Here is a 27,600-nt window from a genome sequence, read left to right on the forward strand (position 1 = left end):
CAGCTTTTCAAGTGTTCTTTGTTTCTCTGTGATCCTTAGACATCTCGGTAGCTGCGGAGACCATATTGAGAAGAGAGAAGGGGTAAGAAGAGAAACTGAAACAAAGCTTTGAGGCTAAACAGTGAATTCTGTCACACAAATGAAACACGTGACGACGGCTCCTTAAATGTCCTACTGAATCACTAGGGGAGATACTTTGCTGTTTCACTGCAGAAAACAGGGAAAACTGTAAATGGAGACGTCTTGGTTTTCCTCACTTGAAGAGAGGGTTACCAAGGCAGAAACAAGTAAAAATGTGCAAGGAGTTACTTACCAGCCTCTGGTGTTCTCATAGCTGGGCCACCTCAATACCTACTTTTCCTCCCAGATCCCAGCGGACGGGAGCCCAGGCCTGAGGACCGACTTCATGATTTTCCACAAGTAGGTAACTGGGAGCAACCCCACTACAGACCTGCACCACCAGAAGTGGGCTGGAGCCCAGAGGCCTGACGACTGCCCAAGTGCCTGGCCACCAAGGCCATCTGTCCCCCATCTGCAGCCGGAGAGCCACACCTCCCCCACCTCAGATGGCCAAGCAAGCTTGGCCCCCTGGCCCCAGTCCTCTCGCCAACCATCAGCACACAGCACTGGTGGCCAGCTCCAGTCCGCCTCAAGGATGTAAAGGTGACAGAGAGGAACCCCAGTGGCGGAGGGAGGGGACACCCACGTGGAGCAGGCAGGACCAGAGCCTCAGACCCTAACCTCATCCCAAAGAAGCTCCAGCAATGCAGGGAAGAAAAGGAATGCTATGGCCTGCCTGACTGGAGCCCAAAGAAACAGCGACAGCACAACCATCAGCTCGCCAGCGGAGTGAGACGGGCCATCTTAGCTCTACGGCAAAGCAACCCTGCCACATGGCTCAGCCCCACAGCTGGCACAGCTGGCACGGGAGGCCTAGGCTCAAAGCCGACCGGCTGCCTCTGGCAACACCTGCCTCTTCAAGGGCAAAGGGTGAAGGGAGATGCTCTGCTGCACACACATGTTCCAGAAAGACATACCAGCTGACTGCGAGACCATTCTTTTTTTAAAAAAAGATGAAAAATGAGCAAATATATACACAATCCCTGTCAGCCCCTCCTGGCCCAACAGGATAGCCATCACACTGCATCTCCTGCTTCCTGAACTTTCCTCCCTGCCACCTGGAGCATGCCTCTTGCACTACCCAGCATGCTGGTCTCTAGGACACACGTGCCACCACTCCATGTGGATCCCGTGTGCTCACTGCAGCCCGGCAGTGCCCGATTTCCAGGACAATCTTTCCCTGAGGAGTCCCCACACTGGCCAGGGGTGGGAAGCAGAGTGCCCTGTCTTCCTGTCCTGTTTCTCCACTCCCCTCGGAATAATACTGCTTCCGTGGTGTCCCTCAGGGTGGGTCCCCTCAGAGTTTATGAGCCAGGAGGGTGGTCAGCTTGATCTTGCCATCCATGGAGGCAGTGAGGCACGTCCCGCAGTCCATGGCCGTGCTCCAAGCCACGGTGACCACAGGGGCTCGGTGGCCGCCCAGGCTCACGCAGCTCTCCAGAACCTTCTCATCCCCGCCCAGCTGCAAGACAGGAGAGAGGAGGTGTCACAAACACGGCCACTATAGTTACTCCTTTGTCTTAGGTGGAAAACCATATCACACACCTGAAAAGACTAGAGAATTTCCTCTACCACCTTTAACTCACTGTGGGCCGGTGCCTTCTGCGCCCACCCCAACCTACACCCAGTTCTTTCCCTACATGGCTCCCTGCTCCCCAGCATTAGATCGGGTTTCTGCTGGTTGGTTTCCCATTTGCTTCCCCCAGGAGTGCAAGCTGCAGGTCATCCACCGCGGGACCCAGCACAGTGGCGCCCAGGAAGGGCCCTGAGGACCCCGGAGGAGCCCGGCCTCTCTCCCACTAGCACCAGCCACCAGGACTCAGCCCACAGCATGAGGAGTCGGAAGGTATCAAGGAAGGGGAAGCCAGGAGCATGCATAATGACCAATCCAGCTACAGACAACACCCATGAGTAAGAACCGGAAGTCGTTGGCCTTTGTAATTTAAAAATCATAGCTTGTTTAAAGTCTGTAAAAATAGGATCAAAAATTCATTATATTCCTTAAGTAAGTAGACCCCGTATCTAGCATTTCAAAAATTATACAGAGGGAAATCCTGCAACCCATCAACTGGTCACAGAGCAAGTCTGACTGCAAACCATCAGCCCACAGTAGCCACCCTGGCTCAAGCAGAATTCCAGAACCTTCTCATCCCTACCCAGCAGCAAGAGAACAGGAAAGGAGGAGGCATTCCAGACAAATGACAAAGGCTAATGGGAACAAATGACAAAGGCTGACTGGGACAAAACACAAGTGACAAAGGCTCATGATTAAAAATACACAAAAATCCATACAACACACATAAAACCATACACAAAGTATAGCATAACTGAAACTCAGTTTTTAGCCAATAAAATCCAGTTAGGCTTGCAAACCAAAAGCTTTGTACAGCATCTTCTAACAGCAATTACAAGAAATTACAGAGCTAATTTTAAGAAGGCAAGAGCCACTCAACGCATCATCTGTGGAAAAGAGCCTCACTGATGGTAAACCCAGATTACCTGGGGCCGTGCTCCGGATCAATGGTCTAGATGGCTCCTGATGCCACCTCCTCTGCACTCCCCTCCGCCTCCCCCAGCTCCAGTGCTCTCACTTGCCTCTGTCCCTGTGGGGCCCCAAGGCCTGCCTCACTCCCTGTCCTCCCAACAACTCCTCCTCCACCTCCTCGGAAGGCCTCACATTCACAGACCACCGCCCACCCCCCACCGCCCTGCAGGGGTCTCCCCTCAGCACTCAGCCCCTGCCCAGCTTCCTGGGCTCAGTACCCTGCCCTGTCTAGGATGTGGGTGTTTTAAGCGTGAGCTCCACAAGAGCAGGATCACACGGTCTCCCCTGCGTCCACCCACAGGGCTTAGGCCGATGCCTGCACACAACTGCCATCCACAGCATGTGCTGTCCACAGACAGATGACCCATGGCAATGGGGGCGTGGAGAGCCCCCAACCAGAGAACACTATACCTGTGGCTCTGTACCTACACACTGAACACTACCAGTAGGCAGAGTTACCACTGAGGCTAAGAACAGGTTGGCATGGTTACCAAACACATATGCCGAAGGGCGCCTGTGCAGCTCAGCCGGTGAAGCATCTGCCTTCAGCTCAGGTCATGATCCCAGGGTCCTGGGATGGAGCCCCAAGCTGGACTTCCTGCTCAGCATGAATCTGCTTCTCCCTCCCCCACTGCTCATCACCCTCTCTTGCTCTCAAATAAAATCTTAAAAAAAAAACAACAAACATATGCTTAGACTACAACTCAAATCCTCCTCACTGGTTTGACAATACCAATAAAACAGAAGAGGTTTATAATTTCAGACAACTGTACCAGAAAAGTACACGAATCAGAGAAGCTCGGATGTGAGAATTAAAGCAAGCACATCAACTGAGGGACAAAACCAAACTGGACAACTGACATCATGGTGTGATAAACCACAGCCCCGAATTTCACCTTGGCCATGGACTGGAATGTCCGTAACCCACGGCACCTCCAATAAACTAATATATCTATACCAGATGAGTCACAAAGCGGACCACCTCTCCATGTGCGGGGTGCTCCCCGCCCCAACCCGACACACTTCCCAATGCCTCTCCCTACTTTTTCACACTTTCTCTAACAGGTATTATTCCCAAGGAACAAAAGCAGACAAGGGCCAGAATCTTGTCAAAGGACAGCAGATGGGACAAGCAAAGAAAAGGACGAGCATGCCATGCCACGTCCCCATCCCGAGCAGGGGGCCAGCCCCCTGCCAGGCCTGTAGCCAGGGGGCCCCAGGCGCTATCCATCCTGGGTCAGGGGCTTCCCTGCACTCAGCTGGGCCCAGACCTCCAGGAAGCCCCCTGCCCACCATGACAGCCCCACTCACCCCCATACCTTGTAGATGACGCCCCCTGTGGCCGAACACGTCAGCATGTAATTTCCCTCCGAGTCAAAGGCGAAGAGTCGGCCCCGGGGCACTTGAACCTGCTTGTAGCCACTGTAGCCAGACAGCACAAAGGGGCCCGTGGCGTCGGCGGGGAGGCTGTACTCAGACACCTTCAGGCCACTCTTGTGGATGTTCCACTGGATGAACTGCAACCACAAAACACAACCTGAACGCTCTTTCAGTGGGGGCTGGCCACGGCTCTCCAGGGCCAGGCCGGGGCAGGGCGGGGGGGGGGGGACGGGGGGACGGATCCCAGGGGAGAGGGGGTGGGTCTACAGGCCACAAGGAAAGCTAGTGGGACGACTCCCCAGTCTGTCTTTCCCTAACACAAGTTAAACAATTTTCTAGAGAAGAACATCTTAGAAAGAGTCCGCAACTTCACAGCAGAGCCTGAACTTTCTCTCTGGCCTGACTCCCAGAGAAGAAGCGGGCAGGTAACTACCCATTTTTGGATTCCCATCACTCAAGCAGGGGGAATGCTCCAAGGGATTGTTACTGTTGTTGTTGTTGTTTCTAGGGTTAGAACCCAAGTGGATTTTTCTGACTTAGAAGCAAAGAGAGGATAAATTCCCAATATCCTCCCCCTGTCTCAGCAGTGTAATCCACTGAACACGAGCAGTATGGTTACAAACTGGCTTCATGTACTGTAGTGTACATAATCCTTTCGTCTACACCATGGACTGGCTGCCTGTGTGACAACCTCTTAACTGAGAATCCTACTCAAATAGGAAGTCAAGCTTTAATTTAAAAATTCTTTCCCATAGTTTTCAAATGAAGAATTCACTTTGTAATTACAGTTTTCAATGAATAATACAGGTACATGGTGTAAAATCCAAAGTACAGGGGGGTATACGGGAAAAACAAGTCTTCCTCCCACCTCGGCCTGCCTGCCTCCCAACCGCAGCTTCCTTTCCAGAAATCCTAACGTGTCCTTCCAGAAAGAACACATAAGGGGGCACTTACCTTCACTTTTTATCTCCTGACTTCCTTTTTACATTTCTTGACTCCTCCCTGGCCTATACACACTGTCTCGAGGAAGCATGTCTACACGTCACACTGTGACCACCCTCACAACCTGGGCCCTAATCTGGACCCCACTGATCCACCTAGAGTGGGAAGAGTCACTTCTGCTACAACAAGGAGGAAGGCTGGGTTCTCCCCTTTTCTGATAGCCAACTCCCACCACACTTATTCAAACCTCACCAGAGATTGGTTACTATCACTACCCCTAACATACTGATGACGCGCTAAGGCAGAGAGGGGCCCGAGGTCACGGAGCTAGTAAAGGGCATGGCCAGGATTAATTTCAGCTCCTCATGCCATTCTGGTGCTCTCTGGAATCTCAGATGCCTGAGCCAGAGGAAGAGGAGTTTCCCATCAAAATCCTGCTCCCACCTACCTTCCCATCCTCACCGATGCTGTACACGGTATTCTCATCGTAACTGAACTCCACAGAGTAGACCTCCCCGCAGTGGGCCTTCCAGCTCATGGCACACTCATGCTGCTGCATATCTGAGGCAAGGAGAGAACACTAAGAACCCCATCCAAAAAAAAAAAAAAAAAGAACCCCATCCAGACCCTGGGGAGGCATCCACCCACAACAGGAAGCGCCCCTTGCCCTATGCCCAAAGGCAGGAACGGTTGTGGGGCCAAGGGCCTCCTGGGACCTACAGCTATCACAGAGCTGACCCTTGCCCAAAAGGTCTTTCAGTTTGCTCATTCTCTCCTCCAGTGTATTCATCATCGATTTAACATATCTAAAATGAAGCTTTCTTCCCTGGGTTGAAAATGAGGTTCAGGAATCCCCAGGGGAGCCTGAGCTCATCTGGGCAGCCAGCAAGTCTAGGGAGACAAACAAATCCTTCCCAGGCAGCCTCTGTAAGGTCCCCCCAGGGCACCTGGGGGGTCTGCTAGACACGGTCCCTAGTTCCCTCCCAGACTCTGCTTCTCCTGGGGGCAGACCTGCATAGGGCTCCTGAGACAGTGTGCCGGATAACTCAGAAGCACACTGTTCTGATGCTTTTACCAGGAGAACGAACTAGCCACACCAGGCAGACAGCACGGCATTACTTATGTGTCCTCCTGGATCTCACGCAGGACTTGGATCAACAGCTCCAGACTCAAGGACTGCTAAGCCCCACCACACTGACCACGTGCAAGGTGAACGATCACAGAGGTCTTGAAAGAAGCAGGCTTGGACCAAAGTTAAGCTCTACTTCGAGCATCCCAAATTGGGACTTCTGCAGTAGCTTCTAGTCTAGTCTTGCATTTTTGTGCAAGACTCCTTCTGTGGGACACTGAAGGAGGGGGCCAGACCTCCACAAGCACGCCTGCTGCATACCAAACAGCCGGATGGCGCCATCAGCCGCCCCTGTGACCAGCAGGTTTCCGTTGTGATTGAAGGCCGTGCAGTTGATGGCAATGGGCTCTGGGTCCAGGGAGAACTGGAGCTAGCGAAAAAATAAAAAAATAAAAACCGACTAAATCTCAAACTGTAAGAGAACCACCACCCAATATTCAAGACAAGTTCTGTCTGCAAAGGGAAGGACTAAGATTGAGGAGCGCGTACAAGACCATGAAAAGCACTGGAAGGTTCTACTTTCAAACTGCAACGGTACAAAGTTGCTTGTGTTACAGCTTCTCATTATAATTGCAAACCTTTGACTGCAACACTCCTTTGTATGTACTCGTATCTCATCAAAACTTTAAAGATCACAAGTAAACATGAAACTATTATATAAGTGCCTTTGAGGAAAAGAGAAAGATTAAGAAGGATCTAACTAACCTGGGCTGTACAAGGGAAAACACCTGAGAGATGGAGGACAAAGGTGTGCCAGATGGGGTGGGGATGAGAAGTCTCCAGGGAGAGGACAGCACTCAGGGAAGACCTGCAGCCGCGGGACACACCGCGAGGCTGGGGTAGTGGGGGGGCAGATCTTGCAGGGCCCACAGTGGTGTGGATGGGAAATCCAGAAGGACAGGGAGCAGTGTGACATGCCAAGAGCCGGCCACTCCCTCCAGCGGGTCGGGGGAGCCATGGCAGGAGGTCCCCCCGGCAGGAGGTCGTGCGGTGTCCAGAGAGGGGCACTAGAGAGCCAGTCGAGGGTGGGTTCCTGCAAGTGCAGAGCAGTGGGCGGAATGGAAACATCTTGCAGGTGGAGCTGACGAGGTCTGCTCAGGGACTCTGCGGGGTGAGGGAGAAGGCTGGTTCCAGAAAGACACCCAGTTTCTCGGTGGGGCACGTTTGCCAAGACGAGGAACCCTCAGGAGGAGAAGAGACGCGGCAGGGCACGGTGGTTGAGAATTCCGGTGTGGCACCGATCCTTATGCCCCGGGGACACCCCGAGGTGGGAATGCACACCATCTCTAGAGGCGGATGTGGGGAGGTGCCAACTGAACGCTTGTGCCACAGCCCAGCTGTAGGATGGGCACCCTTTGTGCCATCCAGTGACCTCGGGAAGCTGTTGTTCAAGGCAAGAGCCACGCCATGTTTGCATGCCCAGACTGATTTTAATAAGAAACATTGCTGCCTTTTACATGTGTAAGCTCACACATCATCCCTCTTTCTCAGGACTTAGGGTCCCAGCAGCAAGCTCCTGCTACGGCAGGTGGGTAGTCCTTGGCCCCTGAAGAAGGCGGGCCACATGGCTCACAAGCCAGCTTCTATGTGGCTTCTATGTGGCTGTCAATTCTCAGAACATGCACGTGTCTGCATCAGTTCCAGCTGTTGCTGGCATTTCCACACAATACTAGGTTAATGGGGAGTCAGAAAGAGACTCCACTTGTCTCCAAAAAAAAAAATGAGCCACTGGATTGCATAATACCAAGTGAAAGAAGCCAATCTGAATCTGACCATGCTATGAGATTCCAACTATGTGAGATGATGGAAAAAGCAAAGCTATGGAGATGGTATAAAGCCTGGCAGTGGCCAAGGCCTAAGGAGGTAAATGGGAGATCTCTGTACCCTCCTCCCAATTTTGATGTGAACCAGAACTCCTCCAATAATTTTTTTTTTAGAGACTTTCAATATAAACGAAATGAAATTTAAAAATGCTAAAGACACCACAAGGGCCCTCTGAAGGGCTGTGTGTGACATCTAAGCTCGGGGCACAGGTCTCAATCTGCCCAACTGGCGTGTTACTACTTTCCCAACACTTCAACTTTGAACTTGCCTCACCAGTTGGAATCTGAGGAGCCCAGAGCAAGGAGAGGATGAGGCTCGGGAGAAGTCAGGGATGCGAACGCACAGCTACCCCAGGAGTGTGACCCCGCACGGACCCATGGGGAGACCCACAGGGGCAGAGCCTGCACCTGCTGCTTCATGGTTTTCGTGTCCCACAGTAGCAGCTTGCCAGGAACCTGATTAGTACCCTTGCTGCCGATATCCAGAGCCGAGAAGTCCATCTGGGAAGCGAGGCTCGGGGCTGCGGCCGAACAGACGAAAGAGGCGCCGCTGGGGCTGCACGCAAGCGACAGGATTCTGCAATACACGTGGGGCTGGGTCAGCACTCTGCCTGAACCTCAGGCTTCGGCTCTAAGGGGGGCCGCCCCCAGCCCCCAGGGGCCGGGGCCGAAGGCCCAGCAAGACCCAAGCCCCGCGGAGCATGGCGAGTGTGGGCAGTGGCGACTGCTCACCTAGGCATGTCATCGTTGATGTTGATCTCGCAGAGATTCTTCTTGGCTTCCGTGTCGTAGAGACGCACTGTCCCCACACCGCTGCCCAACAAGAGCTGGAACGAGAAGGGGCGGGAGATGCAAGGAAGAGCATGGGGCTCAGGCCCATCAGGAAGGACCGTGGGGGCGGGGCAGGCCCACTCCTGTGAGGTGAGGACAGCACCGCAGCCTGCGGCCTCTGCAGGCCTCCAACACACTCGGGAAATCTGGCTAAAATGGACCTCATTTAAAAGTTACAGTGAAGACATCACAGGTGACCTTGCACAGAAGCGAAACTTCAAAAGGAATCTATGGACTAGGAGAGAGGTATCGCCGGAGATACACCTGGAAATGTGCCGGCTGATTAAATGAGGTCCTCGACCTTCCCTCCATTTCTGCCAGTTTTAAATCCTGGCTGTTCCCATCCTCCCTTCTCGCTCACCATCTAGCCGCCTACATTCTAACCTCAAATTAACCCTGGCAGTTAATCAGTACAGGCTAATACTTGTACAGAGTAAGCTCGGAGATCCTAGTACCATAGGGTAATTCCTGCAGGTTATCAAAAACTTTTAAAAAACCAACAAGGTTTGCCTCTTGGGCTGTCTGGTATGATGTCCTCGAAATAGAATATAATGAAAGAAAACTCGGGCAGCCCTGGTGGCTCGGCGGTTTAGCGCCACCTTCAGCCTAGGGTGTGATCCTGGAGACCTGGGATCGAGTCCCATGCCGGGCTCCCTGCATGGGACCTCCTTCTCTCTCTGCCTGTGTCTTTGCCTCTCTCTCTGTCTCTCATGAGTAAATAAATAAAATCTTAAAAAAAAAAAAAAAAAAAAAAAAACAACTCTATAAATCAAGTTTACCTCATTAACTACAAATTCTTTCTCAAGTAGTAAAGTCCAGGAGGAAAGAGAACAATGTATTAATGGCACTTAGAGGACCCGAGGGGCCCCCATAGGCCACCAGCCCCACCAGCTTCTCCGGGAGCCTGTCACACAGGAATGGGTCTGGGCAGGAGCAGGGGCAGCTGAGAACACGGGTGGTGGGCTGTTAGAAACTGGAGAGATGACAGGAGCTGACAGAGAACATTGTTAACCCAATAACCACCACCCCTGCCCCCCAAACACAATCCTGCAGAGACAGTCTGGGTGCATGTGCCCCCCACCCCCAGTTAGAGAAAAGGGAGGGTTTGGTTTGGCTGCCTCGGGTCGGCCTGTGCTGCCAGATGCTGGGGAATGGCCTTGGGAGCTCCCCACTCAGACGGCAGCAAGATGGGTGTCACTCACCAGCCTGTCTCGCTTGGTGGCCCACTCTAGAGACAGGAGCGGCGACTTAGAAATGGAGGACGCTTTGGTCTGCATGATGGGGTTGAAAGACCACACTTTGATGACCCCGTCCACGTCTAAGCTGGCGACCCTCCTCCCCGAGCAGTCCACTCTAAGACAGAAGAGAGGAGGGGGCTCTTACCATCCTTGCCTGAGCCCACCATCCTCTCCAGCTAGCACCCAGAGAATTGCTTTGCTGACTCCTCAACGATTTCTCAAACTGCCTACACTCCAAGGATGGGTGAAAACTATTTCTAGAAGCATTCATCCATTCACTTGTCCGAGAACTACTTACAGGGGACCTATTGTGTACCGAGCCCTATGGTAATAAGCAACAGGGACAAAGCAGCAAGTAAGGTGCACCAGCCCCATTCCTGGGCCCCTGGTGCCTCCTGTGCCACAGCTCCAGACGATCTGCGCCAGGAGAGGGAGCCCAACCACTCTCTGAAAACCACACTCCATGAGGGTTCCTCATAAAGGTCATGCTTTTCCCACATGTGACTAGAAGCTTGTACACGATAAATATTTAGCTACAAGTAAAGCAACATAAAGTAAATTAAAATTAAGTCTTAGGGAGTTCAAATAAAAGGTAACTTGTTCCTAAAACTCAGAAACCCACAGTTGTAAAGGACAGAGAAGTTACCTGGGCCAAGAGCAGCTATCCAGCCCTCCTCTGATGCTAGAGGGATGGCTGTGGTCCAGCAGGGACCATCCCACCAGGTGTGCGTCCTGCCCGCCACACCTTCACATGCACAGCCTGATAAGCCAGGCTTCCTGGGGAGCATGTTCCCTGCCCAGGCCTACCCCCACAGACCCGAGCCCACCTGCAGTGCATGATGGAGGAGTGGTGTTCCCCGTACTCCTCCTGCCCCAGCACAATGAATGGCTGCTCAGGGCGGACCCCTCCGCCCTCGGGACCTGCTGCAGAAGTCCGCGTCAGCGTCTCCAGCGCCTCCACGTGGAGCTCTGGGAAGGGCTCGGCCTCTGGGACACTAGCCTCGGGCTTCTTCTCTGCACTCTGTGACAAGCCAAGCAGGGACAAGTCAGTTGGCTTGGGTCCAGCCTTTCACATCCGGGGACCCGCTACAGGACAGCTAGGATGCCAGGCCACAGCATGCTACGGGAGGCCCTCGGGGGGTACAGGGTCTAGAAGGAAGCACCCGGTTTGTCGGAGAGGCAGGTTCCTGCTCTGCCAGTGGCCTGTCTCTAGAGACCTTCCCCTTCTCACAGGCCCTGCTAAGGGAGTAGTGGGCCATGGGCATCCTCTGCCTATCACAGTTGACATGACTCAGGACAGGCCAACAATAAAAATCAGTGAGCACCTAGTAAGTGCCAGGTTGTACCTGGGTGAATAGGTATTTGCGACTACGTTTGTTTCCCTCATTTAATCCTGCCCCAAACCTTCTGAGGTCCTACTATTAACCCAATTTTATAACTGTGGAAACTAAGTCTGAAAGCAGAAAGTTAAATAACTTGCCCAAGGTCAAGAGCTGGCAAGGGGTAGATTTGGATGGGAAGCCAGGTCAGTCAGAGGTAAGCCTAGCCCCCGGCCAGCATCTCACCATACCAACCAGCACCTCCACCTGGGAAGGGGTTGCCAAGAGACTGGGGCGACCAGCCAGACAGAACGATAGAGACCCCAGGAGAGCAGAGCCAGAACAAGGCCGGGCACCAGAGGGTACCCCCCACACCCTGCCGCTTGGTGAGAACACAGCCGCCCTGGTCTCTGCCTCCCTGGTGCACTGAATGTTGACCACCATGGCTACTACCCATTCACCCAGATATAGCCCAGGCCAGGGGGCATCAGCCAGGGCGACCTCCACCACCCCGTATGGCTCCCAAGGCTCTTCTAAGTGCTCTCAGGGTCACAGAAAGCACAGTTCTACAGCAAAAGAAATGTAACAGAGGGAGAGACCTCCAAGCTCAGACAGGTGCTCTCTGGGAGTGGCTGGGGGCAGGCGTGTCCCTAATCCTACTGTCAGAAGAGGACAATTCAAGATCAGAACCTTAAGGCCTATGCCATCAAACTGCAACCAGCACAGGGCTGGTAACTGGCAGCAGTGCTTCTGAAAGAGGCGACGTAGCCCCAAGTAGGGGATAAATGACCAACAAGATGGCAAAGCCAGTAAATCCCTTGGGTGCTTCCCTTCAATCCTGAGTACGTGACAGAAAGAGAAGCAGTTTTACTGCCAGGAAGAGTAGACCCTGACCCATTTTCAGTGGTGATGTGAGTCCCAGGGCTCAGCGAGGCAAGGGCTAGGGCCACAGCCCAGCCTTGCATGTCAGGGCAGCATCTCCAGCAGGGGATGCAGGACAAAGGGGTCCTGGGAAAGAGCAAGGCTGGGTGATCTGGGTTAAAGCAGGGGAAACGGGGCTCTCCTGCCAAGCCTCCCAGAATCTGACACGCTAATATTATCATGCAGAAATAAGGAGGTAAGAGCAGGTGCTGTACCAACCCCACCTATTTCCACAGCAGCCACACAGCTGTCCTTGCAGGCACCCGCACAATGCCAAGACTGAGCCATACCTGCAAAGTCATAGAGAAAAGCTCCTTTCTCTCTTTGCCGTGATCCTGCAGACGCCGCTGCCGGTGCTGTGACCAGCTGGACTCCCCAGAGGCCAACCCACTGAAGAGGGTCTTCCCGTCCTTGGGCCCACATGCTGCATCCTTTCCCTTGGCAGGCTAGAGGGTGAGATACGGGGTTGTAAAAAGTCACTTCCTGCCTGAGCCCACATCATGACACCTCTGCTGGGGGTGGGGGGGAATGGGGGGGTGGAGGAAGCGGAAGCCGGGGGGCAGCTTCCTTACCCTACAGCTCCCTGGGTAAGGTTCATGCCCAGCTGTGCAGAGAGGTAGTCAGAACATTACCATCTCAGTCTAGGGGCAAAGTCAAGAAGGGACCTAAGCAGTCTGGACCCCCTCCTTTCTGTTGTCCACTCCCCTGTTTTAAGAAGCAGGTCACCAGCACTCCTCAGCCGGCCCTATCCTTCACCTACAGGCAGACACATGTACCTCCTTTATCTAGCTAGGACAATTAACTCCAGGTAAGGAGGAGGAGACCAGCACTTACCAAGCATGACTGGGGCGGGGCGGGGGGGGGGGGGGGGGGGAGGGTCAGGCCCTAGGCTAGGTGTCAGAAACATCTACGACCAACTATATATTTGGGCAATACAAAAAAAAGTTTATGCAACATACAATCACCTCTCTGGAGGCAAAAGGAACACAATACCCTCTCCTATTTTGGGCCAAGTGTATGACTAAGCCAGCTAAGGTTAACAAGTACTGAGGTATTTGTCTTTTTTTTTTTTTTTTCAAGATTTTATGTATTTGAGACAGAGAGAGAGAGCAAGCAAGCAAGCAAACATGAGTAGAGGGCAGAGGGAGAAACAGGCTCCCCGGGGAGCAGGGACCCAATGTGGGGCTCGATCCCAAGACCCTGTGATCATGACTTGGGCCAAAAGCAGATGCTTAACTGTCAGAGCCACCCAGGCGCCCCAAAACTGAAGTATTTGGAAATGGTTACTAGGCAACCAGAAATTAACAGAAACTGCCGGAAACTCAAGGACCTTTGAGCAAGATACAATGGGCAGGAAAGAAATTGGCATCTTCTGGCCCCTTTTCACGACAAGAGTGATAAAGTAGGCCAAGGTTACAGCAGATAAATTAATAAAATCCCCACCCCATTTCCATGGAGAAAAGATTCTTAATCTAGAGCCATTTTTTAAAAATTTTAAAGATTTATTTATTCATGAGAGAGCGAGCGAGCAAGAGGTAGGGCAGAGAGAGAGAGAGAGAGAGTGAGAACCCCAAGCAGACTCCCTACTGGGCACAGAGCCCAACTCAGGGCTCAATCCCGTGATCCCAAGATCATGACCTGAGCCAAAACCAAGAGTCGGACACTCAACTGACTGAGCCACCCTGGCACCCCCAGAACCTTTTGAAAAGGAAAGGTCACCTCATCCTTTCCAGATTATCTCACTGGGCTTTCCAACCTTATTCCCACAGACTGTGATGGCCAACACTGCTCCCCTCTCCCCACCTTATTTTACACTCTTAGCAAAGGAATACATATGCCAACAGCCACTCAGGTCTGAGGCCAATCTCTTGGCAAGTCATCAGCATATAAGACGTAAATCAAGAGAATAAACTCAACCAAAGTCTGCTCGCTTTCTACTTCTACTCATTATTTTTTACGTTAACACAAAACAACTTAAAATGATTAACAGATTCCTCTGGACCCTGAAACCATGGGACAAGTTCAAAAGGAAATTTTAAAGGACTCTTGAGTTCACATAGAGCCTAACTAGCTGACCTTCAGGGTTATTTGTTTTTCTGACTGAGGTGCTCTCCGGGGTATCGACTTATGCTTGTAACAGAGGTTTCTTCTAGGCAAAGTATTTGATGCTCCACATTCTGGCTTATCTTGAAGCCAGATAAGTAGGATTCCTGGCCAAGATAACCTTAGAAATAAAACCAACAACAATAACAGCACCAAAATATATTACTCATTGAATGCTGACCACATGCAAGGCACCACGCTAGGAACTTTACAAATGTGCCCTTAAAATAAAGATGAGGACATTATTTTAATAGGAAGAACTGAGGCTTAGGTCAAGTTACTGCTCCCATAGGGACCACTGAGGTTCCCACTCAGGTTCCCAGAGCTAAATCATAACAAGGACAAGGCCCTTCTCACAGCACTTCTGGCCATTTTTGAGAAGTAAGTAACCCATGGTTCATGGAACACTGAAGAGGTTCCACAGTTTTAGAAAGTGGAAAAAGACTTCTCTTACTTACCCAGAAGAGGTGGTCAAGATATACAAGGAAGTCCTAAAACCATGGCATACCTCACATGATCCCCAGGTAGTGCTCACTCCCTGGGTTGCAATCCCAGAGTGCCAGCCCTGATTATATGAATCTATGGATTCCTCCCCATATCTCTGATCACGGGGGCAAATCAGACTAAAGACTTCCACAAGGGTAGCTATACTCATATCAGACAAAATAGACTTTAAGCCAAAGACTGCAATAAGAAACAAAGTCATTAGGTGATGATGAAGGGGTCCATCCAATAAGAGGATATGACACTTGTAAGTATTTATGCACAGACATAGGAGCACCCAAATACACACAGCAAATACCAAGGAGAAATAGGCAGCAATGTCATAATAGTTAGGGACTGCAATACCCCACTTTCAACAATAAAGAGACCATCCAGACAGAAAATCAAGGAACTACTGCACTTGAACTACACTTTAGACTAGATGGACCTAAAGGACAAATACAAAACACTCCATCCAAAAGCAGCAGCATACACATTCTGCTCAAGCACATGGAACATTTCCAGGATAGATCATATGTTAGGCCACAAAACAAGTCTTAATAAATTTGGTAAGACTGAAATCATATCAAGCATCACAATTATACCAAACTACAAATCAATTAAAAGAAGAAAATTTAAACATTCACAAATATGTGGAGGTTAAATAACATGTTTCTGAACAACCAATGGATCAAAACAGAAATCAAAAAAGAGTACCAAAAAATACCTTGAGACAAATGAAAATGTAAACACAACACACCAAAACTCATGAGATGCAGCAGGTGCAGTTCTAAGAGGAATATTCATAGCAATAAATGCCTGCATCAAGAAATAAAAAAGAGCTCACATGAACAACCTCCTCAAGGAACTAGAAAAACAAATGAAGCCCAAAGTTAGAAAAAATGGAAATAACAAGGATCAGAATGAAAATTAATGAAATAGAGACTAAAGAGACAATATAAATGACCACTAGGATTAACAGCCAGTTTTTAAAAAAATGAAACAGACAAACCTTAACCAGCAGAGGACTCAAAAAAAAAAAAAGGAAAGGAAAGGAAAGAATTCCAAAAAATATCTTTAAAAGCCCTCACATTCTAATAAAAAAAAGACAAAAAACAAAACAAAAACAGAAAACAAACTAACAAAACGGTGGTAGAGGCCATGTTTTCTGATTAAACATGGCCAAGGCAACTCTACAACCAGCTACATACACAGTTGTGGAAAGAAAGAAAGATCACTTCCTGGGTTGACAGTTATTTTCCAAAATAATAATCCAGACAAGTGAGAAAGTCTCAAAAAGCCTGGACCAACTATTATGCAGTTGTGACAGATTTATCAGCGTGACCCAGAAATTTTTACACTGGACCCTTGAGAAGAAAAGGGAAAAGAACCCACGTGATATTGCATTCACACCCTGGAAGTACGTAGACCACAGGGGATCCAGCCTGGAGCCCTAAGGCGGGGAATGCTACAGAGGGCAGACAGGTGCTCTGTGGCATTCTAATTCTCCTGCTCACCGCTACACTTAAGACATGGTGTGTCTTCTATACCTATGGAAGAGAGAGGCTTGGGATGGACTTCCAATTCCTCTGACACAAAAGTCCCCTGTAGCACTTTCCTGGCCAGGACAGGAAATACAACACAAAAAAGTACAAAGGCAGGTGGTTCCCTCCAAGTCAAGATGAGAAGGAAGTTGTCCAGTAGGTGGTCAGGTAAGGGCTGGACCATCCTCCAAAAGGAAAATTCAAACAGTGTTAAAAGAAGGCACCACAATGAACTGAAAAACTGTCTTTATAATGACAGGGTAGTTTATGCCAAGAGAGCTAGGGACCTAGACATGACCTATCAGATCCACTTTCAGAGAGCTTCTCCTTCAACTGCATCTCATTATTTACTAAAGAATGGTGAACAACAAAACAATAATGTGCTAAAAACTGGTGAATGCAGCACTTCACAGAACACTTTAATAAATAGGTTAAGGTAAACGTGTGTCTAGCTACAACTGTACATAACCTAAATAAATGTTTACTGTGATAATATGGTAATTTACAGTTTTGAAAGCAAACCTCATAAAAGTCTTAACTACCAGATTCATAAAACATTCCAAGTGGTCCAAATTATATTCTTTACCAGGCGGTCATCCAAAAGAGGCAGGAAACAAGTCCCAGTAATCTGGTCTCACCTGAAGTAATACAAAGCTACCCAGAGGACAGGCCCTCATCACACGTAAAATTATAGAACAAAAGGCATGGAAGAGGGCTCCCATTTCCTCTGTCCCATTAAAATCCATGGAAACAGCCCCAAGGGCAGCTGTTCTTACCACTGATGTCTCAGTAGCTATGAAGTAATTTGATACTAATAAGAGTTACAAATGCAGAAGTTTGCTTTCTTTACAGCCAATTAGAGGTTATCTCTATAATACCTGGCAGCCCCATAGCTTCCTGAGTGGGAGTGGAAGGAGTGGCATTATAAGGCTGGAGGGAAAGACCGAGAAAAAGTGGAGGCTGGGTGAGCCAGCAGTGCAGGTGCCCTCAGGCACTACTGTAACAGAGATCCTAGAAGATCTCAGGAGCTGTGGTCTTCGAGTTACTTCCATTTGTTTCTTAAATTTTGCCTCCAGATGTCTATAAAGCCCAGAGTGTACATCACCATATATTGTGCCATGTACAATGCCATGAACGTTTCAGTAGTAATGACCAGGTTACAATGATCCATCACAAGTGGGCAAGATGCTCATGTGATTGAAATGTCCAATGCTATACATAAATCAGATTTAAAACAGGAAGGCCTGATTATTTTATTTATTGCTAATGTAATAGCAATAATGTAATGTAATAAACCTTATGTTTTTTTTGTTTGCTTACTCATTAAAAATAAAGAGAGAGGCAGCCCCAGTGGCTCAACGGTTTAGCGCCACCTTCAGCCCAGGGCCTGGTCCTGGAGACCCGGGATCGAGTTCCGCGTTGGGCTCCCTCAGTCTGTGTCTCTGCCTCTCTCTCTCTCTCTCTCTCTCTCTCTCTCTCTGAGCCACCTGGACTGCCCAATAAATAAACTCTTTAAAAAATAAATAAGTAAAGAGAGGAGCACCTGGGTGGCTCAGTGGTCAAGCATCTGCTTTTGGCTCAGGGTGTGACCCCAGGGTCCTGGGATTGAGTCCTGTATCAGGCTCCCCGCAGGCAGCCTGCTTATCCCTCAGCCTATGTCTGCCTCTCTCTGTGTGTGTCTCTCATGAATAAATAAATAAAATCTTAAAATAAAATGAGAAAGAGAGCTCCATTGAGTCAAAAGTGAAAAAAAGACTTTGTGCTTCATACGCGCTAACAAAGCAAGGTGGCTCATTAAAAAAACAAATGTCAAAAAAAAAAAAAAATGTCATTTTCTTTTTTTTTTTTCAAATGTCATTTTCTACTAAGTTAAAAGCAATGTATCAAAAAAATAAAAAATAAATTAAAAAATAAAAGCAATGTATCATTACAGTCATAAGAAGCGATCATACAACTAACTGCATTTGATATTGGTAAGAGAGCACTCAAATTTTAATACACTCAAATTTGGTGTATTAATTATAACAGAAGAATTAAAAACTTAGAATGTCCCCCAGAGGAGGGAGGCAGGATGGTGAGAGGTCTAGAAGGTCATGTCATACAGGAAAACACTGGAGAGGAGAGGGAAGAATGAACAGAGAGTGCTCAGCATGGCAAGATAGGAAGTGTCCAAGTAGCTCAAAGGGCAAAGCTACGATCAGCAAGTAAAACTTTTAGAGGTTTCTACAAATATCTAAGAGGCAACTATCCCCATATTAACAAGTAGTGAGCTCCACATCACAGGAAGCAATCAATCAGAGGACGTGCTCCTCTACCCAACAGGAGGGGGGGTGCAGATAACCTTTAAGCTTCCTGTAACTCTGAAATGCTCTGATTTTCCTCAACCTCAAATATACTAGTTATTTTCAGAATTGAAGTATCAAGGCTGAGTCTAATTAACAAATTAATAAAACCACAAGTGACCTAAACATTGGATTTTTCAGATGGCAGATATCTATCACCCCCATTCATGAAATGGAAAGAGAGCTACCTTTGCTCTGTTAACATACCTCACGGTGACCCAAGTTCTGTTGGAACAGATTTTAGAGGCAACTGCTTGCTGCGAATTACATTCTAACCCTCATCCCATGAACATGAACTGCACAGAAAATTTCCAATCCCATGCGAATCTCAATACGTAACACTTAGTTCCTGGACACATAAAGAACAAAGCTACAGGCTTAACCCCAAAGAACCCATCTCGTGTTTTCTTTAAGTCAATGAAATTGAATTTCAGAATTTCCTGCATTTTTTTTTCAAGAGACTTAGCACCCCAAACATCAACTATTACACTTATAAAATATTCAACTGTGACAGAGATCTGCAATGCAAACAATATAACTTACTCAGCCACATTCCACAGAACTGGAATTCGAATTTTCAGGTTCGGGATTCAGAAAAACTGCCATGGCAATCACCAGGTTTGGTTTGGGACTGCCCTGGGACCTCATGAATGCCAGGGGACAGTCATACTGCGTTGCTGGCACCTCGGGTTTCAGGGCTGAGTCGAGGACTCCGGTAGGCCAGTACCTTCCCAAATGCAACCAGCACTGCTACCACGTACTGGGTGTGTACAGTCTGTCAGGCATGCGTATACCAAGGGCTCTTACAGCAGTTCAGGAACTTCTCCTGGGCAATAAATGTTAGTATCATCCAAGTAAATCGGGGTGACTTTAAAGCAATCTGAGCAAGGATGATAAACAAGGACCCGGGACTGAAAGTACACGGCCTGACTCCGAAGCCTGCGCTCTTCACTCCCCAGCGTTCTGCTCAGCACCTGCACTTCAACAGCAAAATAGCACGGGCTGTGCTAAAAAGCCCTGCCACCCCTTGGGCAGCCCCCCGCTTCCCTGCGGCAGGGAGCAGCCCCAAACTTCTGCATCACTTGCAGCTCTTCTCAGGCCAAGGGGGTAAGAGAGGAGGGCAGCGATTATGATGACTTACTTTATCTGTAGCTCGTAAAAACACATTAAAAGAGAAAGGATCCCTGACCAAGCAGCAAAGTGTAACTGTGGGCCTGTTAAACTTTCACTCTGGAAAGCGATGCCCACAGCAGTGAGTTCTGACCATCTCTGCCAGGAAAACCACTCGGTGGGACCCACGGCCATTTTGGACATGACCTGGCATAAAAGAAATTCTCTTACGAGCTTCCATAAAAGTGAAGAACAGCCAAAGTCCTTTGAGGAATCAGTGAATACCAACTTGTACAAGCAACACATTGATTTAGAAGCCACTCTAATTTACTCCTCCTCTACACACTGCTTTAGATCACCAGACATTCAAACTTCCACAGTGGCCTGAATTCACCCTCCAGCCACCAACTCCCCATCACAAGCTCTCACGAGTTCACAGGAATTTAATGAGAAAAAGGGAAGAGATTCAAAGCTCACTTCTCCCTGCCAGGCACCCGCTCCCCTGCAGGGGGTCACAGGCTTAAAGGCAGGACCCAGGAGTGCAGGCAATGTAGTGGCAAGGGGCCAGGTGAGAGGTCCCTCCAAGCTAGACGCAGTCTGAGACCCGGCTCCACCCCTGGCCAGCAGCACCCACCCGCCTACCATCTCAGGGTGCCCACGACACCTGCAGTGCTGGCCAGCAGGGTGGGCGAAGGCTGTGGGAAGTGGATTTCCTCCTCACTGCCTCCACTCTACTCTTAGCTTTGCCCTCCCCCTGCAGCACCATCACTTATGTGTGAGGGAAAGGCAGGGAGGAAGGAAGAAAGGGAGTGAGATGTGAACTTAGGATCTCATCAGGACACCAGAGAGAGCAGTCCTAAGGAGAGAATAAATGAGACCTCGCTTGACTCCACATACGTTGAAAGTACAGTCAGATGTCAGGGGCCTCTTGGCAGGAGTTGAAAGGCAGGCCTTGCGCTCACCTGACCGCTGAAGGGCTCCTTCTTGGCCGAGCTTAGAGCTTGGGACGCGCCCTGCGCAGGCGATAACCTTGAGGGGCTCTTCTTACTCTGAGGCAGCAGCGAGGACAGGAAACCCACTCGAGGCGACTGGGACAGGGACGTGTTCCGCTGGCTGCACACCATGGCCCTGGACAAGCAGACACACAAGATCACAGGGCCGGAGGGGGACGTGAGGAAACCCAGAGCACGGGCCCCCTGGGCTCCGGGTCCAGGCCCCCACGTTGGGGCAAGCACTACCCCTGGCACTGTTTCTTCTACCACAGGGAGTATCTCTGCACCACGGTAAGGCCTGCAGCTCTCTGCCGTCCAAGAGCCACTGGCCACACATGCCGCTGAGCACCTGAAACGGGCTGGTCTGAAGCCAGGCGCGCCAGCGGCGTAAGGCCCACACCGGAAGCCAAGCCTCAGCACAAAAATGGTCACAAGATCTCAGAAATATTTGGTTTATAGTCGTCACGGGCAGAAATGGTATTTTGGATACACTGTGCTCTAGCAAATTCATCATAAAATTAACTGCACCTGTTTGTTTTTACTTAGTTTAAGCCAAGATTTTTTTAAGTTATGGGTCTGGCTTGCTTTTGATCCCCGCCCCCGCCCCCACCATGCTAGCTCGGAAACCAGAGGTGTTTCACTTGGTAGCGCACGCGACCCCACCTAGGTCCGGACTCTGCCGGCCTGCCTTGGCATCCTGCCTCACCTGCCACTAGCTGCGGGGCCACTCTGTGCCTCGGTCTCTTCAACTGCTACCATCACTACCGTCGGCCGGGGCCTCCGCTTTAACCGGCTGTGTTTTAAGGTGGCCTCTCTCCCCAATTGCCTACCTCTTTGAACCCTCGGGTAGGAGCACACTTCCACCAGACTGCATCCAACCTGCTGGGTGCCAACCTTTTCATCCATGAGGCACCGCTCTCAACACAGACTGCCCGGGGCTTTACGAGGGCATCTGTGTTTATTATTTACTCAGATGCACACATCTGGTCGTGCAGGGCCCCTCCTCCCTCGGGGCAGGTTCAGAGGCCCGGCACCTTGCTCAGAAAGCTTAGATGGGAACAGCAAGGGCCAAGGAGGCTCCCTGGCAATTCCATGTCAGCAGGGTCAGGGGGAGACGACGCGGAACAGATGAGAGGAGGTGCTGCCCTCACATGCCCCAAAGCCCGCACACACTCACAGTTCCGAGTCCCCCAGACGGTCCATGTTGGAGACGTAAGGAGGCAATTTGTGCTGGACCAAGGCCTCCTCCTCCTCTGGCTGCAGCTCCTCTTTCTTCAGGCGGTGGATTTCAGCTTGCAAGGCAAAGAGCTGGGGGGGGGGGGCGGGGGTTTGCGAATGAGATGGTGGCCTCACCTCATCTTCTCACCTTCCCTCTGCTAAGGAGGAGACACATCACCTCCAATACCCAACCTCGCCAGCTCTAGGGGCCCCTGGGTCTGTGCCTTGGGGAGCCGGCCTCAGCCTCTGCTCCCCATGGAGTGGGTAAACAGTCCAGTGGCAGCTGTCTCTGGACTACAGTGAGGAGAGAGACCAACACAAATCCCACTTTTTTTCTTTTCCTCATTTGACTTGCTTCTTCCTGAATTCATTGAGAAAAACAGCTCTACTCGGTCCTCCACCCTATGGAATCGACAAAATCAGGCCCTGGGACTCTCATGGAAAATTATTTTTAAATAAAGTTCAGCATTTTTGACCTCGTGCCTGAAATAAAAATATATCCGCACCCAAAATGCAAACAGCTTTTGATCTCCCTTTTTCCAAATATATGACCTGCAGCGGCCTCGATGTCAATGACAGAGACATGTAAAAGCAAATGTGGGTCCCCTGGCTCTATCATTTTCCCCGACTAGAGGGTCATGGAGCTGAGCAGAATAACAAAATTATATCTGGGTTGTAAGCAACACAGATGTGGATATATTTGGAAAGGGACTGGGGTATGAAAGAGACCCAGGAAAGCACACAGTCTTCCTCCTCTCAAACTTCACTGCCAATACTGTGCTGTTCCTGCTAAACATGAAGCTGGCGTCTGGTTTTCAGAGACTGTGACAGCCCCCAAATCACCAGTACTGACTTGCTGGTGACTCACTTGCATCTGAGATTAGTGCTTTCCTATTTTTAACCAGCCCTCCACCACCACTACCTAATTTCACATGTGAAAAGCGGAAGTTCTTCCCACCCAAGAAGCAAGAGTGTTCAGAACAAACCTTCTGGCGAAGAACTTCGTTTTCTTCTTGAACCTGGTTGGTCCTCTGGCATTCTGCATCAAAGTTCAGGATCACGGGAACTGGTGCACAAAGTTAAAGAAAAAGCCTGCCTGGGAAATGATTTAAAAGCCCTTCCCACACTCTTGACCCAGCAGCAAAACCCTTGAGCCTAAGTCATAGGGCGCAGAGGACAGACTTCATCCTGCGGGCTCTCCACACCTGTATGGAAGAGTCTCTCCCTTGGCACTGGATCTGGCCTGACTTTCTCCAGACAGACTCATGGACACACATGACAACCTGGCTGGTCAGCCCAGAGAGAGGATGTAAATCTAGACCTGAGCATTTTCTCCCCAACACCAGCAGCAAAGAGTTAGCACTCAGTGGGCTTTGCAGCCAACACAAACTGTAGCCAGGTCAGTGCAGACACTCAGGAGTGACACCAAGGGCCTGCCGGTCTACTATCTGGGCAGAAGGCTCAGTCTCCCCTCTCCAGACTGCACTTCTCCCTAGCAAAGGTGTAGACTGAGCAGAGAGCTTCCGGCAGACTGGACAATCTCATACATGCTATGAATACCCACATTCTGGGTCAGGGAGTCAGCCTTTCCACCTTAAACAGCTTCAGTCAGGCACAAATCAGGTAGGGCTCCAGTCCTAGGGAAGGGAACTGGGGCTCCAATGTGTGTGTTTGCAGGGCACTAACTTGCACTGAAAAGACCTTCACTGACGTTTCCAATTTCCTTAGAGGGTCCATATGGTCAGTCATAACCACCACTGGCCTAAGCCCACTGCTAGTTTAGCCTGAAAGCCCTCAGGATAAAAAGCAGTGGAGGGGTGGGGAGGAGGGGCTTTTATACCTGGCCAGAGTGGAATTCCCACTCAGACCCACAACACAAAAGGAAAGGGCACCCTTCCTACCTCCAGAGATGTCCCTCCCAGAGGCCAAAATGGCCGCCCGTGGTGGGGGGGCCTCTACAACACCCAATTTATCAGTGACTCACCAGGCAGATCCATTCAAACCCAATTCCCTTCTCCTCCTCTAGAATTCCAGCCTAAAGAGCATAAGCCTTGGGGGATGTCCTGGGCCTCATGAATGCTGAATTTCCATGACAAAATGGTCAACATGGTAGGCTACAAATTACATACATTCTCCTTCTCTTAAATAGCCATACACATATTCTTAAAGCTGCTCCATTTTCTGGCAAGTTGAGGAACACTGAGGTCACTGTCAGAGTGACCCAAACGGTAACACAGGAAGGAAGCTGTGGCCCAAGAAATATTCTGACCTGCTATCTAATCTCAAGAAAGCCAAGGAATAACCTGGGGTGGGGGACCGGGGAGGAGGGCACCGGGCATGCACAGAGAGGGTATTCTCAAGGCTGGCCAGCTGCAATGAGCAGCAGCCACCTCTCGACCCCCTGTACCTGCCCAGCACTACTTGAGGGCTCCCGGCAGAGCCAGGAGCTTGTACCCCACTGCTACTACCGTCCCGGCTCATGGATGTCAGCTATTACTTCGGCAGCGTCACAACGAAGATGTAGGATTTCCTGGCCAGCTGGCAAAAATAACCACAATCTGTCCAGCCCCCTCACAGAACACATGACAACGGTCCATGGGCATTTTGGAGAAGAAACAATCGCCTCAAGAGCAAGCGGCAGACTCGGCCCATAGCCCCGGGCAGTGGAGAGGATATGCATGCACTGAAACAGTACGCTCAGGAAGTTGTGCAGGGACACAATGAACGTATCGGCCCACTGTCGAGAGAAGTAGGTAGCAAAGGTGGGGTTGGTGTCTGGGGATGGGAGGAAGGGCAGGACAAACCAATCCTTCCACTCAGCCTGGTTCTGGAGCTCTGTGGCCTGCTTTGCAAAGAACTCTTGAGCTTTGTCATTTCTGTTTGTCTGCCAAGATAAAGAAGAGGTAGCAAGGTGGGGGGTGGGGGGGGACACACACAGAAGTCCAGAAGTAAGATTCTTCATTACTGCACAACAGAGAGCCTCTGGATGCCAGCCTGCCAGGGAAGAGGCCAAATATAATCTACAAATGCCATAAAGGACATCATTCTTTTCTCAAATTCCTTGTAATTTCCAAGAAGCTGGTTTAAACTAAAGTCCTGAAGATAAATGCCATCCTAAAAATTCCTAGTTGATTTTCAAATAATCTAAGTGGCTTATTTGCCCAGGTCAGCTATAAGCTTTATTACTCAAACTAACCCAGCTACTTCTATTTGTTGAAACACCACCCAGGCTTATGTGCTTAAAACGAGAGGAAATAGGAATGAGGAAGACAAGTCAGATGATCTAGAGGTGAGAAGGAGGGGGGAAAAGTAGGAAAACAGTCAAAAATAATTTGCGCTGTGACTGTTCCACCCTTTCCCAGAGGAACATAGAGAGTCCTCCCAAGAAATTAAAAAGAAAATCTATTTTGGGGTCAAAGAACTCTCTCCAAGGAGTCTGTGAGCTAACAAGCACCTGGATGGTGTAGACGAGATAAAAGCGGAACAGACTGGTTTTCAGCTTGTTGATGGTGGGTCTATATATATCCTCCAAGCGGCTGAAGAGCCGCCGCTCCAGGTAGCTCCAATAATCCCGAAGCGCGGCCAAGTCATACACCTGCATTAACTGCTGCAGCTGGTCCACAATCTTATCCACCTGGTGGAGAAAGATGGGATGGAGGAGCTGGTGATGGACAAAAGGCAATGTTCCCATCATTTCGCAAAGCTCATACAGCTTTTTCCTCTTGCTGTGGCTTCTGTTATTATTTAAGTTAGCAATCTAAAGCGTTCAAAACACAGGCATGTGGTAGAGCTATTTTCTGATGTTAGATCTGTGGTTCGACCCTCTAGCAAGCATGGAAATTTCTCATGTAAAAGCACAAAGCAGGAGACCTGAGTCTAGGTCTCAGACCTGTGTCTGGTTTACTCAACCAACTCGACAATGTCACTTTGATTCTCTGCTCTCAGGTGCCTACGATTTCAAAAAACAAAAAAAGAGAGAGACAATCTCTATAGTCACCCCACACACACGACTCCACCATTCCAGGAGTCCTAGACTCGCGGACAAATGCACTGACTGATTCAAGTCATGGAAGCACCACCCCGGTCCTGGCAGCTGCTCAGATGTCAGCCAAAGAAGTCACCTCCATGTGAAAAAATCACACCAGAGTTACACAGTCTGGAGGAGAAGATACCAATCCAACACCCCCATCGGAGGTGGGGGGGGGGGGCACGGAGGCTTGGACAGCTGAAAATACTTGCTTTTGCCTCTAAGTTCCACTAACTTTGGCAAGACAAGGACCCAGGTCCCCTTGCCCAGGGCTCTTGCTGCCACTAGCTCACTGCCTCTCTCACTTCACCCGCCAACACCAACCAAGAGTCAGCAAAAACACACAAGTCACACACATGTAAATTCCAAGAACTTCTAGGGCAGCCCGCGGGGTTCAGCGGTTTAGTGCCTGCCTTCCGCCCAGGCGGTGACCCCGGGGTCCCAGGATCGAGTCCCAGGTCGGGCTCCCTGCATGGAGCCTGCTTCTCCCTCTCTCTCTCTCTCTCTCTGTCTCTCATGAATAAATAAACAAAAATTTTTTTAATTCCAAGAACTTCTCAACAGAAAATCATGTTTGAACAGGGGAAATACAAGGTTTTAAAATGTTCACCGGCTTCCCCAACTGAGGCCAGTAAGTCACCTGCAAAGCCATTTTAAAACAAACACAAAAAGACATCTGAACCCAGCTAACATTTTGGGCTGCACAGCCCTTTGCCCCCGGGGCCATCGGAAGCCAACTTATTTGAATATTTCTGTTGCCCAAACTCAACGGTCGACCCAACCGTAGCTCCTAAAACCTCCATCTCCATCCAGGCCAATTGGCCAGCACCTGCCTGGAGGCGGCAGCGTGCAGGACCGAGAGCTGGGCCAGGAGTCAGGGCAGCCGGGCTCCAACCTCGCGAGGCTGCGGGCTCGCCGGGCACCCTCTGGCAAGTCACGGCCCCTCGCAGGACCTCAGTCCGTCCTGCGTCCAGCGAGGGCCCCGGACGCGCGGCTGCCGACGGTCCCCCCCGCGCCGCGACAGCGCCGCTCCCGCCCCGGAGGGCAGTGCTGGGGGAGGGGGGCCCGCGCCCGGCTCCCTCGGGGCCGCCTCTGCCCGCGCCGCCCTCACCCGGAACCCTTTCTCCTTGTCCGCCTTGATCTCGGCGTCCAGCTGCCGCAGCGTGTGCGTGAAGCCGCGGAAGAGCAGGTACTCCCGGACCAGCTCGTCGGTGCGCTCCACCGCCTCCGCCATCGCTGCGCCGGCGCCCTGAGCGGCCGCGGCGGGCGGGGACGGGAGGGGCGGGGCCTGGGCCGCGAGGGGCGGGCCCGGGCGCCGGCGCCAAGCACGTCACGCCGCCGCCCGCCTACCAGCGCGCACGCTTCGCGCGCCGCGCGCCTGCGGCCCCGCCTCCAGCCCTAGCCCTGGCCCCGCCCAGCACCAGCCCTGGCCCCGCCCCGCCTGGCCCCGACCTTCCGAGCCCTGGCCCCCTCGCCAGCCCTGGCCCCGCCCAGCCCCAGCCCTGGCCCCCTCGCCAGCCCTGGCCTCCCCGC

The 27,600-nt window shown here is 50.7% G+C and overlaps 1 protein-coding gene across 6 annotated transcripts; it reads right to left on the bottom strand.

The window, feature by feature from the left end:
• Positions 1-27,343, bottom strand: WDR91 (WD repeat domain 91). Of its 6 annotated transcripts, none has more exons than XM_077850020.1 (15): positions 27,179-27,343; positions 25,495-25,674; positions 24,717-24,777; positions 23,027-23,109; positions 22,000-22,130; positions 20,793-20,958; positions 12,539-12,694; positions 10,836-11,029; positions 9,973-10,123; positions 8,672-8,766; positions 8,348-8,516; positions 6,378-6,486; positions 5,436-5,548; positions 3,985-4,182; positions 1-1,582 (listed from the first exon to the last, which is right to left on the bottom strand). In XM_077850020.1, the coding sequence occupies exons 1-15, from the start codon at positions 27,299-27,301 to the stop codon at positions 1,418-1,420; spliced, it is 2,094 nt and encodes a 697-aa protein (XP_077706146.1). In that variant the 5' UTR covers positions 27,302-27,343; the 3' UTR covers positions 1-1,417. The 6 variants fall into 6 exon arrangements, with proteins under 6 accessions (XP_077706146.1, XP_077706145.1, XP_077706147.1 ...); XM_077850019.1 differs by having other exon boundaries at positions 24,717-24,924; XM_077850021.1 differs by lacking the exon at positions 27,179-27,343 and adding an exon at positions 26,424-26,443 and having other exon boundaries at positions 24,717-24,924.
• Between the last annotated feature and the right edge of the window lie 257 nt (positions 27,344-27,600).

This window comes from Canis aureus, chromosome 15, assembly GCF_053574225.1.
Source record: "Canis aureus isolate CA01 chromosome 15, VMU_Caureus_v.1.0, whole genome shotgun sequence".
Classification (NCBI taxonomy): domain Eukaryota; kingdom Metazoa; phylum Chordata; class Mammalia; order Carnivora; family Canidae; genus Canis; species Canis aureus.